The 14,589-nt window shown below is 38.3% G+C and overlaps 2 protein-coding genes across 6 annotated transcripts in view; one reads left to right on the plus strand and one right to left on the minus strand.

The window, feature by feature from the left end:
* Positions 1–14,589, minus strand: part of AGL (amylo-alpha-1,6-glucosidase and 4-alpha-glucanotransferase) — a 101,694-nt gene that overhangs the window by 77,403 nt on the left and 9,702 nt on the right. Inside the window, exons 1-2 of one of the 3 annotated variants that reach the window (XM_082451875.1) lie at positions 2,866–3,203; positions 2,182–2,331 (exon numbers count right to left, since the gene is read on the minus strand). In XM_082451875.1, coding sequence (XP_082308001.1) covers positions 2,182–2,263 — 82 coding nt within the window. In that variant the 5' untranslated portion in view covers positions 2,264–2,331; positions 2,866–3,203. Of the gene's footprint in view, positions 1–2,181; positions 2,332–2,407; positions 2,657–2,865; positions 3,204–14,589 lie in introns of those variants that run through there. The other 2 variants (XM_082451876.1, XM_082451877.1) reach the window with 2 other exon arrangements.
* Positions 3,212–14,589, plus strand: part of FRRS1 (ferric chelate reductase 1) — a 99,107-nt gene continuing 87,729 nt past the window's right edge. For all 3 annotated transcript variants that reach the window (XM_082452146.1, XM_082452147.1, XM_082452144.1), the window contains exon 1: positions 3,212–3,320. The gene's annotated coding sequence lies outside the window, so the exon portion shown is untranslated. The remainder of the gene's footprint in view (positions 3,321–14,589) is intronic.

Consider the following 14,589-nt stretch of genomic DNA (forward strand, 5'->3'; position numbering starts at 1 on the left):
GGTTTGTAATACTTTCTATCTTCACAGATCTTAAACTCCAGTTGGACACTATAAGCTTTTAGACACTGCTACATCCTTAAGCACTTAACTGTTCTATGCCCATTGAGTAATCAGAAATCAAGGAAAGGAGATAATAACAAATTAAGGAAAAGCTGCATGGAGTAGGTGGAATTTTAGCTGAAGGCTGAGAGGGAGGCAACACATAAAATGATAGTAAAGGGATTTAATAGATATAGAGGAATCTGACAGGAGTGGAGGTGTAAGAACAGGCATGAGAAAAGCCACTGGGGAGGGAATTAACAAGGGAACTGGAAAGATATAGGACACTAATAATGAGGAACAATGAGATAAAATCTTGGCTAAGGAAGGCAGATTATAGACATTATAGAATGTCCTGGAAGCCAGGCAGAGGTGTTTAAATTTGACCTTATAAACACCGATTAATAAAAAGAGAAGAGATGGAATAAGAAGGTTATTTCAGCATCCATATTCAGGCATATGGAAGAGACAGGCAGGCAAGAGGAAACATCTGGAAAGAAATTATAGGGCTTAAAAAGAGACTTCAGTTAAAGAGAAAAAATCATCAAAGAATAGTACAAAGTTTCTAGCCTTGGAAACTATGAAAATGGGAAAGCAAACAGGGAAGCTGAGAAGTAAGGAACATTTGAGAATTGTGAGGAGATGGTTTTGGACATGTTAAATTTAAGCAAATCTGACTGGAGCTATCCTAAGGCTCTTCCATAGCATGATACTAGGATGAAGCCAAGAATCGATGGTGAGAATAGACAGGTATAGCGATCTAGCAATGCCTTATATCTATTTAGGGCTTTAAAGCCATTTATTATTCATTTTGAGCCTCAAAACTCAGGAAAGTAGAAAAGCAGAAATTAATACCTTCATATCACAAATAAATTAATGTTTAGAATTAATGTGACTTGCCCAAAGTCAAACAATTTGTTAGCAGCAGAGCCAGGAAAATTCTAGTTCCCTACTCTTGCCATTACACTCGCTTGCTTCCAAGAAGCAAGCAAAGCTCAAGGCCTTTCTTCCAAAAGGAGTCATCAGTATGGAGGCAACAGCTGAGGCCATGAGAATGTATACTTCTTTGAGGGCAGGAGAACAGAAAAAGAAAGGATTCCTTGCAGATATACACAATTAAAATGTGGAAGAAGAGAGCTCAGCAAAAGACACCACCAAGTTGACAGGAATACTTAAGAGTGTAGGAAAAAAAATTAAAACCAGAAAACTGCAGAGTCAGGAAAGCCAAAAATGGACTAAGTACTCAGTGATCTTAAATGCTGAAGTTGGAAGAAGGTAAAGATTTGGCATGGAGGAAACACATTTGATGGATGAAATTTTTAAAAAAAATTTAGCTCTTGAGAAATTCAGGGAAAAAAAATTTCTTCAAAATGTTTACTACTATCAACATTCATTTGGTACAATAATAAAGGGGATTGTATTTTATTTTTCATACATTAAACTTCTATTGACTACTTCACAAGTTACATTAACATAAATGAGTGTGAAATGTTTTTTTTTCAATGCTGAAAAATATAAAGTCTAAGAAAATAAAGCATCTATTTGATAAGTCTTATAGAAATATAATTTGATCTTTTAAATCACAGCTCAAATATATTTCAACACAACCTGCTCAGTTATTTCACTTTTTCAGCAAAAAAATATTTTCAGCTTTTTTACCTTCTCCATAGTTGAGAGGCTTTTGACAAACATAAATAATAGTTTACTTTTTGCTGTGATCTATTTTACTAATTCAAATGTCTGGTAAAGGAAAAGAGCGAGAGCTATAAAAAAGCAAAACTACAGATATACCCAAAGTAAAATTACTTATGAAGCATTTCCCAAGTTTTAATAGTAAATGCTAACGGAAATAATACAGTCAATCTTCTGATTATAAATGCAACTTCTGTCTTAAGTGGAAGTTAGAATGCAAAGTAAAGTGAACAATTTTATCCTCATTCTAACATGACAGATATAAATAAAACATTTTCAACTAAAATCCACTTTCATTAGTGGTATTTTTTAGAACACAGCAACGTCTTTGCACAAATCAGGTTTAGAAAGGTCCTTGGAAATGATGTCTAAAAGTTAAAAGAAATTTTAATATGACCATGAATTAAAAATGTAAAAGACACAGAGCTAATCAAATGACTTACTACTGACCTTGTTCAAGTCTGAAGAGGGTCCTTTCCAGCTTTTCCATTTCGTTCAGAAGTAAAATCCTAATCTGTTTACTGTGTCCCATTTTGGCTTCTAGAGGTTTTGAAATCTTTCAGAAGAATGAAAAGAACTCCAAAATCGAACGAGGTACCCCTAGGAAACAAAAAAGGAATTAAGATAAAGAAAATAACTGTATCTTAGATTCTCTAAGGCTGACAGCCACACTTACATGTTCAAAATCTGTTTTAACCCGAGCAAAGAGAAAGAATGAATCTTATAAATAAGATCAGAAAAAGCAAATTGATAGTTGTTTCCTCCCTTCGAGCACAAGACCAAAGCAAAAATTACAGTTAAAAAAAATGAAGTATTTTTACACAATCAATACGTTTTGGAAAGCCTGGAGCTGGGTGGGTTGGGGGATGGAGTAAAATTCCCAGTCCCAAGCCAACCGGCTTCGAAGACTTCATATGGCCCTTCTGCTTACAAGAGATTAGCCTGCTCAAAGATAACAGGTGGGAGATCTCCCCGTTCCCAAATTCGGGTCGGAAGCCACCAATGGGGAGATGAGAACAGAGGGAAGCAGTTGTTGTCCCTAGAATAGCTGCCGTGGACACAGAACGTACAGACAGAGCTATAGATAGAAGGAACGCATTTCCCCGGGACGCCGGCGGCATTCCTAGCACTTACACCGAGCAAGTTATACGTGCGGCTTCTGGGACACTGCAGGACCTGCGACTCTGGTGTTAAAACAGTCGGGGGAGGAGACGCAAAGGAAAGTTAAAGGGAAAAGGCAGGCTGCCCAGGCGCAGAAAGAAGCCGCCGATGAGGAGGGCCGGGCGCCGTGAAGGGCAAAGGGAGGGGCGGCGGCAGCCGAGGCAGGGCCGAGGCCACTGTGTGAGTGGCAGAAAGCTTCTCCGTGACTCCGCCTCGCGCCGGTGCCCGAGGAGACCCTCGATCCCCACGGGGCCTCGAGGGCACACAGCCGAGGTGGGAGCTGACAAGTCCCCTCGCCCACTTCCGGGAATCTCCGCACCTGCTCGCCCCAACCGCTAGTCTCGCGAGAGTCCGGTCGCGGGCTGCCCGGGTGTAGGAGGTGGCTGAGGACCAGGCGGCGGGCTGCCTTTTTTCTCGCCCGGAGGAAGGTGAGACGGCTGGGGCGTGCCTCTCCTTTCACAGTCTGCGAGCTCATGGTTGAACGTTAAAATGCTGCGGTAGGGGGCTGCGAGCTAGGTTGAGCTGCACCACAGGGTCGTTTTGTGGGCCCGCTGAATGGCGGGAGGCAAGCCACCTGGCTTCCTGTGCCATTTCTACCACATTATGTTTTGTGTCTTCGTTTTGACTTTGTTACGTGGCCTAAGTTTTCTTGGCCTAAATTCCCTGAGCCTTGATTTCCCCATGTCTAAAATGAGGGGCCTGGCTACAGTCTCAGACATTCCATCCTTCGCGTGTCCACATTTCTAGTCCTATCACAGAGCGGGCCCGTCTTCCTGAATACAGACATGGAAGGACTAGGTGGGTGAAGTGTGGCCCGTCTGCGAACGACCAAGGGGCAAATACACGTGTGTTTACAATGTCTGGTTGCACCTAATGTACACCGCGTAGACTTGAAGATCGTCTGAGACTACGAATCTATATTGGCTATAGCTGCACATATTTTAGGCCAGACATTCAAGACATGGTGCAGATGCCTAAGGAGATTTTATGCCTGAGGGAAAAGGAAAGCCCATCTTTCAGGGCCTTTGGAGGGCACCTAGGGATCATGAGAAAATGGACAGAAGGTCTGGAGTGTGGAGAAGAATCTTGCTTTCTTTACTGTGGAATTACTGTAGGTCCAAGAAGAATAATGGGTTAAAAACTAAAGATACTGAAATGTTTGCTTGTTTCAGTAGTTTTCTGAGAATAGCTAGTTGCAAATGGTCCAAAACTGAGTTTGGAAACCCACAGCTCGTTTATTCATTCAACTGACCTTTATTGAGCACCTACAATTTGCCAGGCACATAGGTGCTGGGAATGCGGCAATGAAACAAAGTCACTGCCCTCATGGAACTCCTACATGTGATTGGTAGCAGACAGATAAATTAAATAAGTAAATTACATACAATAATTAAAGGTCATAAGACATAAAGCTAAGAAGGGGAGAGTATGGAAGAATCAGGAGAGGGTGGTTTGCAGTTTTAAGTACAATAATCAGTAAAGGACTTGCTGGTAAATTGACATTTGATCCAAAACAGAAAGAAGGTAGAGGATATCCAGGACAGAGGGTTATACACAGAGGTACAGGAAGTGCAAGGGCTGGGAGGTAGGAGCATAATTGGTGAATTCAAAGAGGTCACTGTAGCTGAGTGGAGAGAGGTAAAAAATTAGGACAGATAGATGGGGTGGGGTGGGTGGCCTAAAAGGCTTTGTAGGCCATTGCAAGGACTTGCGCTTTTGCTCTGGGAAAAAGAACGATTGGAGGATTTTGAACAGAGCAGTGACGTAATCCGACTGACCTTTTAAAAGGGTCACTCGGCAACTTTATAGGGAATAGCTAAATAAACCGTAGGGTGTGGTTAGGAAGGAAGTAAGGAGACCTGTTAGGAAGCTATTTCAATTATCCAAGCAAGAGATAGTGGGGTGTGTGTGTGCGTAGGGGTGAAGGTGGAGAGAAGTTGTTGAATTACGAATCTATTTTAATGCTGAAGCCTACACCACCTGCTGGTGGAGAGAAAGGAGTCAAGGATGATTCACAGTTATTTAGCCTGAGCAACCAGGACATTATTTCTGTCCAACAGAAATATAATATGCCACATAGGTAATTAAAATTCTTATAGTAGCCACATCAAAAAAAAGAAAAAGTAAAAAGAAACAGGTGAAATTAATTTTAATAATACATTGTATTTAACTCTATCTTAAACATGATTTCAACATGCAATCAGTATAAAAGGTTATTAATGAGGTATTTTAGATTCCTTTTTTGTACTGTCTTCTAAATCTAGTGTATATTTTACACTTCCAGCATGTCTCAATTCTGATAGCGACATTTCAAGTGCTTGATAGCTTCATGTGGCATGTGGACAGTGCAGAAGAAGCTGTCATTTAGTGAGAGAGGAAGCAAAGGGGAGGAACAGGATTGGAGGGTGAAATTCAGGAGTTTTGTTGTAGACTGTCAATAAGCAAGTGAAGATGACTGTCCACTTGCTTGAGATGACCATCAAACATCCAAGTGGAGATCCTGAGTTACCATGTGTAGCCCTGGTCTCCAAAGTAGTGTTTTTCAAATTGTGAGTCGTAACCCATTAAGGGTTGTAAAATTGATTTATTTGTTGCAACCAACAATTTTAAAAATGAAATAAGAAAGCTCTGAATGCACTGCATCTAATAAAAGTATTATTTCACAAAACTTCTGTTTCTATTACTTATGTTTTGTTATGCTGGGTCATGTATTCCTCCTGGGGGTCGGGGTTAAAAACAAGTTTGAGAGCCACTGCTGTAGAATGTATGCTGTGTAATGTCGTAATAATTCATGATTATGAAATGGTGCCTGGGTTTGAATCCCAGCTCTGCCTCTAACTAGCTGTGAAGCTTTGGAAGATACTCAACTTCTTTGTGCTTTGGTTTTTCCAACTGTGAAGTAGGGATCAAAATAGTACCTACTATTGATTAAACAAGGACCTAAGAACTGTGCCTAATACATACTAAGTACTGTGTAAGTACAAATATCAGCGCTGACCGTGTTGTGAAACACAGTCCACATTTATGTTTGTCTTCTGAAGACAAATATGTGCAGCTATAGCTCTCCTTTCCATACCTACTTCGGATTTCAGGTTTTCCTATTACTGTCTCATCACACAGCCCACCTGGTGATCACTCTTCACCAGGGCTCCAAAATTAGCCTTGCCTGCTGTCCTTCCTCCAGCAAAACACTCACTTCAGTGCCCAGCATTTCAGCCAGGTATAAGAAGTAAAACAGATTGATGAAGTGAATTCCTTTAGTAGTGAATTCTTCTTAAACAAACACTTAAATTTAAAAAGAAGATTTGTTAATCCAAACGGCCTTAATTTGGGAAATTTCATGTTGTGAAAGAAAGTGAAGAATGTTAAATAATGAAAACATTATGATTTAATGTGATGTGTCTCTAAGATTAAATTTATAAGCAACATATTATCCTTCTTAAAAAGAGAAGACACTGGCATGCTATTTGCGAAGTTCTTGGAATGCCAGTGAATTTGCAGTCTAGGGCGATAGTAGTGCCATGTGCCGCCTTCATTTTGGTGAACATTTGTCATGTGCCTGTCCTGTGCATGACAGCGATCTATATATACACAATAATCTCATGCTGGAGTTGTTAGGAGAAGATTCTCCTTGAGGAACAACTGATGGATGATCCCAGCTATTTGGTCTAGTGTTTTCTAAAATATTGATATTAATGCAGCTGGGGAGTGGGAGAAGGGCTGTGGTCAGAAGGGGCTTTCTTCAGGTTTGTGTATGTATGTGTATGTTTTCTGAAAGGAAAGGAGTTATTTGGGGGTATTATTTATGGTTAGGTCCCAATTCTGTGATCTTCTGGGTCTGAAGTAGCGGGGCTGCCTTATTTGGTTTTTATATTCAACAGTATTTTCTGTGTATTTTGTTTTGTAGCAATAGTATACTGATATTATTAATAGTTTTATCTTGTAAAATTTGGAGCTGTGTTTCCGAAATCCCTTCTAAGGTGAGTAATTTATTCTGCGTGTTTTGAAATATCCAGATATAGCCAGTGAGGAGAAGAAGGGAAGATAGGAAAGGAAATAGAATTGAAGTCAGAGAGGTGTGGAAAAACAGTGATTTTTCAAAAAGGAGATAGTACAACATCTCCTTTGGAGATAAACAAACCTCGGATTAGTTTCAATCTCTCTTAATTACAGTTGATTCATCCATAAAATGGAGAGAACAACACCTCACTTGTGGGGTCAATGTGAAGAGGAGATGAAATCATGAAAGCATTTAAAGTGTCACTTGGGGACTTCCCTGGTGGCGCAGTGGTTAAGAATCCGCCTGCCAATGCAGGGGACACGAGTTCGAGCCCTGGTTCAGGAAGATCCCACATGCCATGGAGCAACAAAGCCCCTACGCCACAACTACTGAGCCTGTGCTCTAGAGCCCGCGAGCCACAACTACTGAGCCCATGTGCCGCAACTACTGAAGCCTGCGTGCCTAGAGCCCGTACTCCACAACAAGTGAAGCCACCGGAATGAGAAGCCCGCTCACCATAACGAAGAGTAGTCCCAGCTCGCCGCAACTAGAGAAAGCCCACACGCAGCAACGAAGACCCAACGCAGCCAGAAATAAATAAATAAAATAAAATAAAGTGTCATTTAGCATTTAGCAAAAATTAGGCTTTTAATAAGGATAGCCTTAAAAAAGAAGGGGTGATGGGGACTTCCCTGGTGGTCCAGTGGATGAGACTCCACGCTCCCAATGCAGGGGGCCTGAGTTTGATCCCTGGTGGGGGAACTAGATCCCACATGCATGCCACAACTAAGAGTCCACATGCCGCAAGTAAAGGTCCCTCATGCCACAACGAAGACCCGGCGCAGCTTAAATAAATAAAATAAATAAACAAATATTTAAAAAAAAAGAAGAGGCGATGACTAGTTGTCTTTGCTGGGTCAAAGATGGCCATCAGACAAAGTAGATGAAGAGGAGGATTCCAGGGCATGGCAGAGACAAAAGACATCACTGAAAGGTCTCTTACTCCATGAAGTATAAAGGCAAATTCAAAGAGCAAAGTCAGAGCCCAAGTTTTCAGCCTAAATTGTACAAAACTGAGGAAGGGTGGAGACTAAGAATGAAGTAAGTGTTAGTTGGTATATAGTAAATATTTGTTTGAAAATTTATTGAGATGTACATATATAGAGGTAAATATAGTTGTATTTCTATTGAAACAAAAGATCTTGGGCTCTTAGAGCTAACGTAGGAAAAGTCATTAAAGAATTCCTAAGCATTGATATAACAAATTAGCCAAAAGCAGTGCATGGAATGCTTGGAAACCATGATAAGAGGAACTTCAAGAGGGCATTTTTAGTGGTGATCTTTTCTTTATTCTTAGATCTTTAAAAAGTTCTTTGGTCTCCAATTTAATGCTAAATCGTTTTCCCTTGCAAGTAAATTTAACTTTCTGTTAAAATAGTGGCTGCAGAGTTTCCATATAGGAGGGTTTAGAGTAGGCAGTCTGGTTGAGGAGAAAGGACAAGGAAGAGGACCTTGAAGCTAATTTTCTATGTTTGTCAGGGTGACTACAGCCAGCTGCATATGAGAGAAAAAAACAACAGTGGTTTAAACTAGAGATGAGTTTATTTTTCTCTCACTAAAAGTCCATAGGTGAGGTGAGCAATTCAAAGCTGGCATGGCAGCTCTATAACATCATCAGGAAGCCAGACTCTCTCTAGTTCACAGCTTCCTTCCTCTTATTATGTGGAACTCATCATAGTACAATATGGCTGCCAGAGCTCCAGCTATCATATCCACATTCAGGGAACAGAATGGAGGAAGAGGAAAAGAAGGGTGATTTTCCTACCTTTAATAATTCCTGGAAATACCACACATTTCCACTTGTGTCTCACTAGCCAATACTTAGTCACAAGGTACATGCAAATGCAACCTTTATCTAGTCAGTGGTGAGACTAGCCAAAACCCGGGTTCTGTTATTACGGAAAGAAAGAATAGATTTTGGCAGATAACCAGTAGTCTCTGACACAGTTTGCATGGTACTTTATTTTTTACTTTAATTATTAGAAAGCAGTACAGTTTGGAGCAGGGGGATGGAAGGCTCAGGAGGAATGTCTCCAAGGGAAAAAAAAAAACAAAAAAAACTGATTATGTAACATGCTTGACTGCACTGAGAGATGTTTCACAAACACCTCACAGTTTTCTGTCAGAAAGCTTAAGGGTGAATCAATCAATGATTCACTTGCCAAAAAAACAAACAAACAAACAAAACAAATGGGAGACTGCGGCTTTATATCTGTCAGCCAAATGAGCTTGCTAAAACTAAACTTCAGAACTGGCCAACTTTCCCCTCACGTCACAAAGGACTGGGGTAATCATGCTCACTGCATGTTTATTCCCAAAGGGAAGAAGGGCAGAGGTGAGCCAAGCTCACGCAGTTATTCTTCCCAAATTCATCAACCGGATAAGTCACTCTGCCTCCCCAGGAATGGAGTGAGTTGAAGAGCAAAGAGAAGCCAGGAGTTTGTTCAGGGAAGCTCTTTCTTTAAAGAAAACAGAATTAGGGAAAGGCATTCTTCTTCAGGCATTATGCAAGTCATTTAACCTCTTTTGTGCCCAATTCCTAAACTGTAATCTTTCTTCCAAGGATATGCAAAAATAAAATATGTAAGATGTTTTGAAAATGAATATATGCCCTATAAATAGCTAATAACAAGTAATATTTAATGAGCATCTAGGAGGTACCAGGCAGGCACTGTTCTAAGCCCATTACATGTACTAATTTAATTCCCAAAACAACACTGTCATTACCCCCAATTTAAAGATAAGGAAACTGAGTCCCCAAGTTTAAGTAACTTGCTTAAGGTCAGATAGTGGAAGAATGTGATTTCAATTGCATTCTCAGTGATTCTGTTCAGTAAACTCTAAATCTGAGGGCACTAACATTATCCCCATGGCCTGGTAATCAATAAAGTTTTTATAAATTAAAGTTGGATGTTGCTTACTTTATCTATGGCTGTGTCAACAGTGAGTTTGTTTTCTTGCTTCTTTGGATTTTCTAGCTAATTTAAGACAGAGTCATCTTAGGACAGTTCCTTCAGTTACCCTGCCTTCCCCTCCCTCCCATGGGTCTGGAGTAGATGCTCCCCATCTATGATCCTTTGTTGTATGATATGTTGTGTTATGTTGTATGATAACTGCCTTTACCCTTTTCTCCCTTTCCCACTGGGGTCCCTTAGACAGGGGCTGTGTTTTCTGCCTCTGGATGGCAGGTTGTAAAGTTATTTACACTTTTTAGATACAATAAGAAAACCATACTTTATTCTTTAAAAAATTTTTTAATACATTTTATATTTTAGAATAGTTTAGAGTTAAGAAAATAGTTGCAAAGAAAGTACAGAGTTCCTGACTACCTCACACCCAGTTTCTATGTTTCAATATGTTCCCCTATTGTTAACATAGTAAGATGCATTTGTTACAATTAGTGAACCAATATTGATACATTATTATTAACTACAGTCCATATTTTATTCATTTCTTTTTTGTGATGGGAACAATTAAGATCTAGTCTCTCAGCAACTTTGAAGTTTATAACACAGTATTGTTGTCTATAACCCCTGTGCTGTGCATTAGATCTCCAGGATTTATCTACTGGTTGCAAGTTTGTACCCTTAAACAGTATTTCTCCAATTCCCCCTTCTCCCAGGCCCTGGTAACCACCATTCTACTCTCTGTTTTTACAAGTTCAGCTTTTTTAGATTCTACATATAAGTGATATCATACAGTAGTTGTCTTTCTCTCAGCATAATGCCCTCAAAGTCCATCGACATTGTTGCAAATGGCAGGATTTCCTTCTTTCTCATGGCTGAAGAATATTCCATTGTATATGTATATATATATATATATACACATATGTATATATATATATGTATATATATATATACACACATATATATATATATATATATATATATATATATATATATATATATATACCATATCTTCTTTATCCCTTCATCCATTGATGGACACTTAGGTTGTTTCCATATATACTTTATTCTTACAAACTGCTCTGATCTCTTTACCATTCCCCAACTGCTAGGTAGGCATGGAAAACAAAAAAAAAATTTAGTCTAGTCTGTTTTAAAACTAATTCTGATCCAGTTATTTAAGTAACCTCTTTAACTCTGTCTCTTTGAAATCATTGTTTTATGGTTTCAACCCCCCTTCCTCTGCATACTTCTAAGATGGTGTCTGGCACACAGAGCAGGGTCTCACATGAACTTGTTGCATTGGGGGAGTTGAACTCTATGACCCTGAACTGGTCATTGTGCAGGGATTAGCATCACCTGAAGTATGTCTGTCTCATCTTATTCTTGGTTATCCTGTTGGCAAAAGCTACTGATATATGTAGCTGATAATTTCTTGGTCATTCTTTCTTGGCTTGGTCAGAGCCTAGAGGCCCTTCCTGCTATCTCAGCCTTCCTTGAAATCTTACTTTCACTACAGACGCCTTTGAATATATGAGATACTCTCGGCCTGGTCCAAGGTCCAAAGCGTCCATCCATAAGTCTTTGTTGGAGTGATTACACCTCTGCTGGGAACATGGGCGTACCAATATCTCTTCAAGGTCCTGCTTTCAATTCTTTTGGGTATGTACTAAGAGGTGGAATTGCTGGATCATATGGTAAGTCTATTTTTTATTTTTTGAGGAACCATCATACTGTTTTCCCCAGCAGCTTTACCATTTTACATTCCCATGAACAGTGCATAAGTGTTCCAGTTTGTTTGCATCCATGTCAACACTTGTTATTTTCTGTCTTTTTTTTTTTTTTTGGTTTGTCTTGGGGTTTTTTTTTTTGATAGCAGTGATCCTGTTGGGTTTGAGGTGGTACATCATCATGATTTTGATTTGCACTTCCCTAATGAGTAGTGATGTTGAGCATATTTGCCTGTGCTTATTGACCATTTGTATATCTTCTTTGAAGAACTGTCTATTCAAGTCCTTTGCCAATTTTTGAATTGAATTGTTTGGTTTTTTGTTGTTGGGGTCTCTATGCATTCTGGATTGTAATCCCTTATCAGATATAGATATGCAAATATTTTCTCCCATTGCATGGGTTGCCTTTTTACTCTGTTGATTGTGTCCTTTGATGCACAGGAGTTTTAATTTTCATGAGGTCCAGTTTGTCTATTTTTTGCTTTTATTGTCTGTTCCTTTTGTGTCATATCCAAGAAATCACTGCCAAATCCAATAATCATGAACTTTATGCCCATGTTTTCTTCTGAGAGTTTTGTAGTTCTATAGTTTATAGTTATATAAACTATAGTTGTAGTTTATATATATATTTATATGTATATTTATAGTTATATAGTTTTACATTTAAGTCTTTGATCCAATTTGAATTAATGTTTGTATGTAGTATTAGTTAAGAGTCTAACTTCATTCTTTTGGATATGGGTGTATAGTTTTCCCAGCATCATTTGTTGGAAAGACTGTCCTTTCCCCACTGAATGGTCTTGTCACCCTTGTCAAAAAACATTTGACCATATATATGAAGGTCTGTTTCTGGGCTCCCTATTCCATTCCATTGGTGTATATGTCTGTCTTTATTCCATTACCATACTATTTTGATTACTGTAGCTTTGTAGTAGGTTTTGAAGTCAGGAAGTGTGAGTTCTCCAATTTTGTTCTTTTTCAAATTGTTTTGGCTATTTGCAGTTCCTTGACATTCTATATGAATTTTATGATAGATTTTTGTATTTCTGCAAAAAAAAAAAAGTCATTGGGTTTTGATAAAGATTGCATTATATCTGTGTATCACTTTGGGTGGTACTGACATTTAACAATATTAAGCCTTCCAATCCATGAACATAGGTTATTTTTCTGTTTATTTATGTCTTTAATTTCTTTTAGCAATATTTTGTAGTTTTCATTGCACAATTCTGTTATCTCCTTGGTTAAGTTAATTCCTAATTATTTATTCTTTTTGATAGTATTGCAAATGGAGTTGTTTTTGTAATTTTCTTTTCAGATGTTCATTGTTAGTGTATAGAAATGCAACTTATTTTTTTGTGTTGACTTTTATCCTGCTACTTTGCTGAATTTGTTTATTAGTTGTAATTGCTCTTTTGTGTGTGTACATGGAATCTTTAGGGTTTTCTACTATAAGATCATAACATCTTTGAACAGAGATAATTTTACTTCTTCCTTTTCTATTTGGATACCGTTTACTTATTTGTTTGTTTAACCTACCTAATTGCTTTGGCTAGGACTAGTTCTATGTTGAATAAAAGTGATGAAAGTGGGCATCTTTGCCTTGCTCTTGATTTTAGAGGAAGAGCTTTCAGTCTTTCACCACTGAGTATGATTTTGCTGTGGTTTTTCATACATGGCTTTTATTTGTTGAGGCAGTTTTCTTCTATTCCTAGTTTGTTGAATTTTTAAATGAAAGGATGTTGAATTTTGTCAAATGCTTTTTTCCTGCACCAATTGAGGTGATCCTTTATTTCTTTTTAAGAATATGCATTTCCTTTTCCCTTTTGAAATGTCATAGGAAAGCCCACGGGGCTTGAATTTGCTGTATCTCATGACACTATAATAAGCCCATGGGTAGCGTGGTGCTAACAAAGCTGCATTTACTGTCTTTTCAAAAGTAGTATTCTTATTATTAATTAATTCTTATTATTATTAATTTTGGTTAAGTTTAAATTTTTTATCAGTTATGAATTAGAGTCGATTGGACAGCTGATTTCATGGTGGAAAGCCACAGCCCAGCTCAAATGGTGGAAAACAAACTTCTCAAAACAAAGCTTTCAAAATGGAAGAATGCATAAAATATCCTGACAATAACAGTCTTAGGTCTGTCTCACCCAGAGAGTGAGTTCTTGAGGGGAGAAAATATCTTTCCCCCTTATCCCCAGTTACCTGGAACTGGAGATTGTTGTATAGTAAACACTTAATAAAACATCTTGGAGGGTATCAGAGAACAACGGTGTTCCCCTTGCCCTTTCTTCCCTCTCCTTTTCCCAAGAGAGATTGCATCGGACTCAGTAACTTTCATAGTGTTAATTTATTGTGAAGTATAAATATGAAAGTATCCAAGTTCTGCAAGTAGTGCAAAAGTGAGCAATTGTGCATTTTAATTTGACTTAGTATTGTTGAATTGAAATATTTAGATTTTGGTATTAAGAGAGGATTGTACTTTTTTTTTTTTTAACCATGTCACTATTGATTATTTTCTTATTCCAAAGCTGTATAGGCTCATACATTATTTAATTCTCAAAAGTTAAGTTGATAGGCTGTCTGAGGGTAGATGTACAAACTGTAATATAAAGCCAGAATTGGAAAATAGAGGTACTTTGACTAACTTTTCAAAGTAGGCTTTACGTTATAAAAAGCATCACGTAGTACACTGTGTAAAAATAAAATTAGATGAAGTATAATCTATGAGTGATACCTGCTTTATAGACTCTCAATTTGATGACCAACATAACCTAATTTAGCAGAACACTTGACCGAAGTACTTCACTGATGATCAAGTAAATTCTGATGAAAGGTCAATGGTATAACTACAAAGGCCAATCTATTTTAATTGCCTAAGGTTTAAAAAAAGCCCTCTTCTCAATTTACAGTGACTGTGGGAGTCATTTTCCTGCTTACACAGTGATAAAAGGCTTGTATATCATGAATGTAGCATAGTGGATAATCAGCAAAACTT

This window comes from Balaenoptera physalus (genome assembly GCF_965194825.1).
Source record: "Balaenoptera physalus genome assembly, chromosome: 1".
NCBI lineage: Eukaryota > Metazoa > Chordata > Mammalia > Artiodactyla > Balaenopteridae > Balaenoptera > Balaenoptera physalus.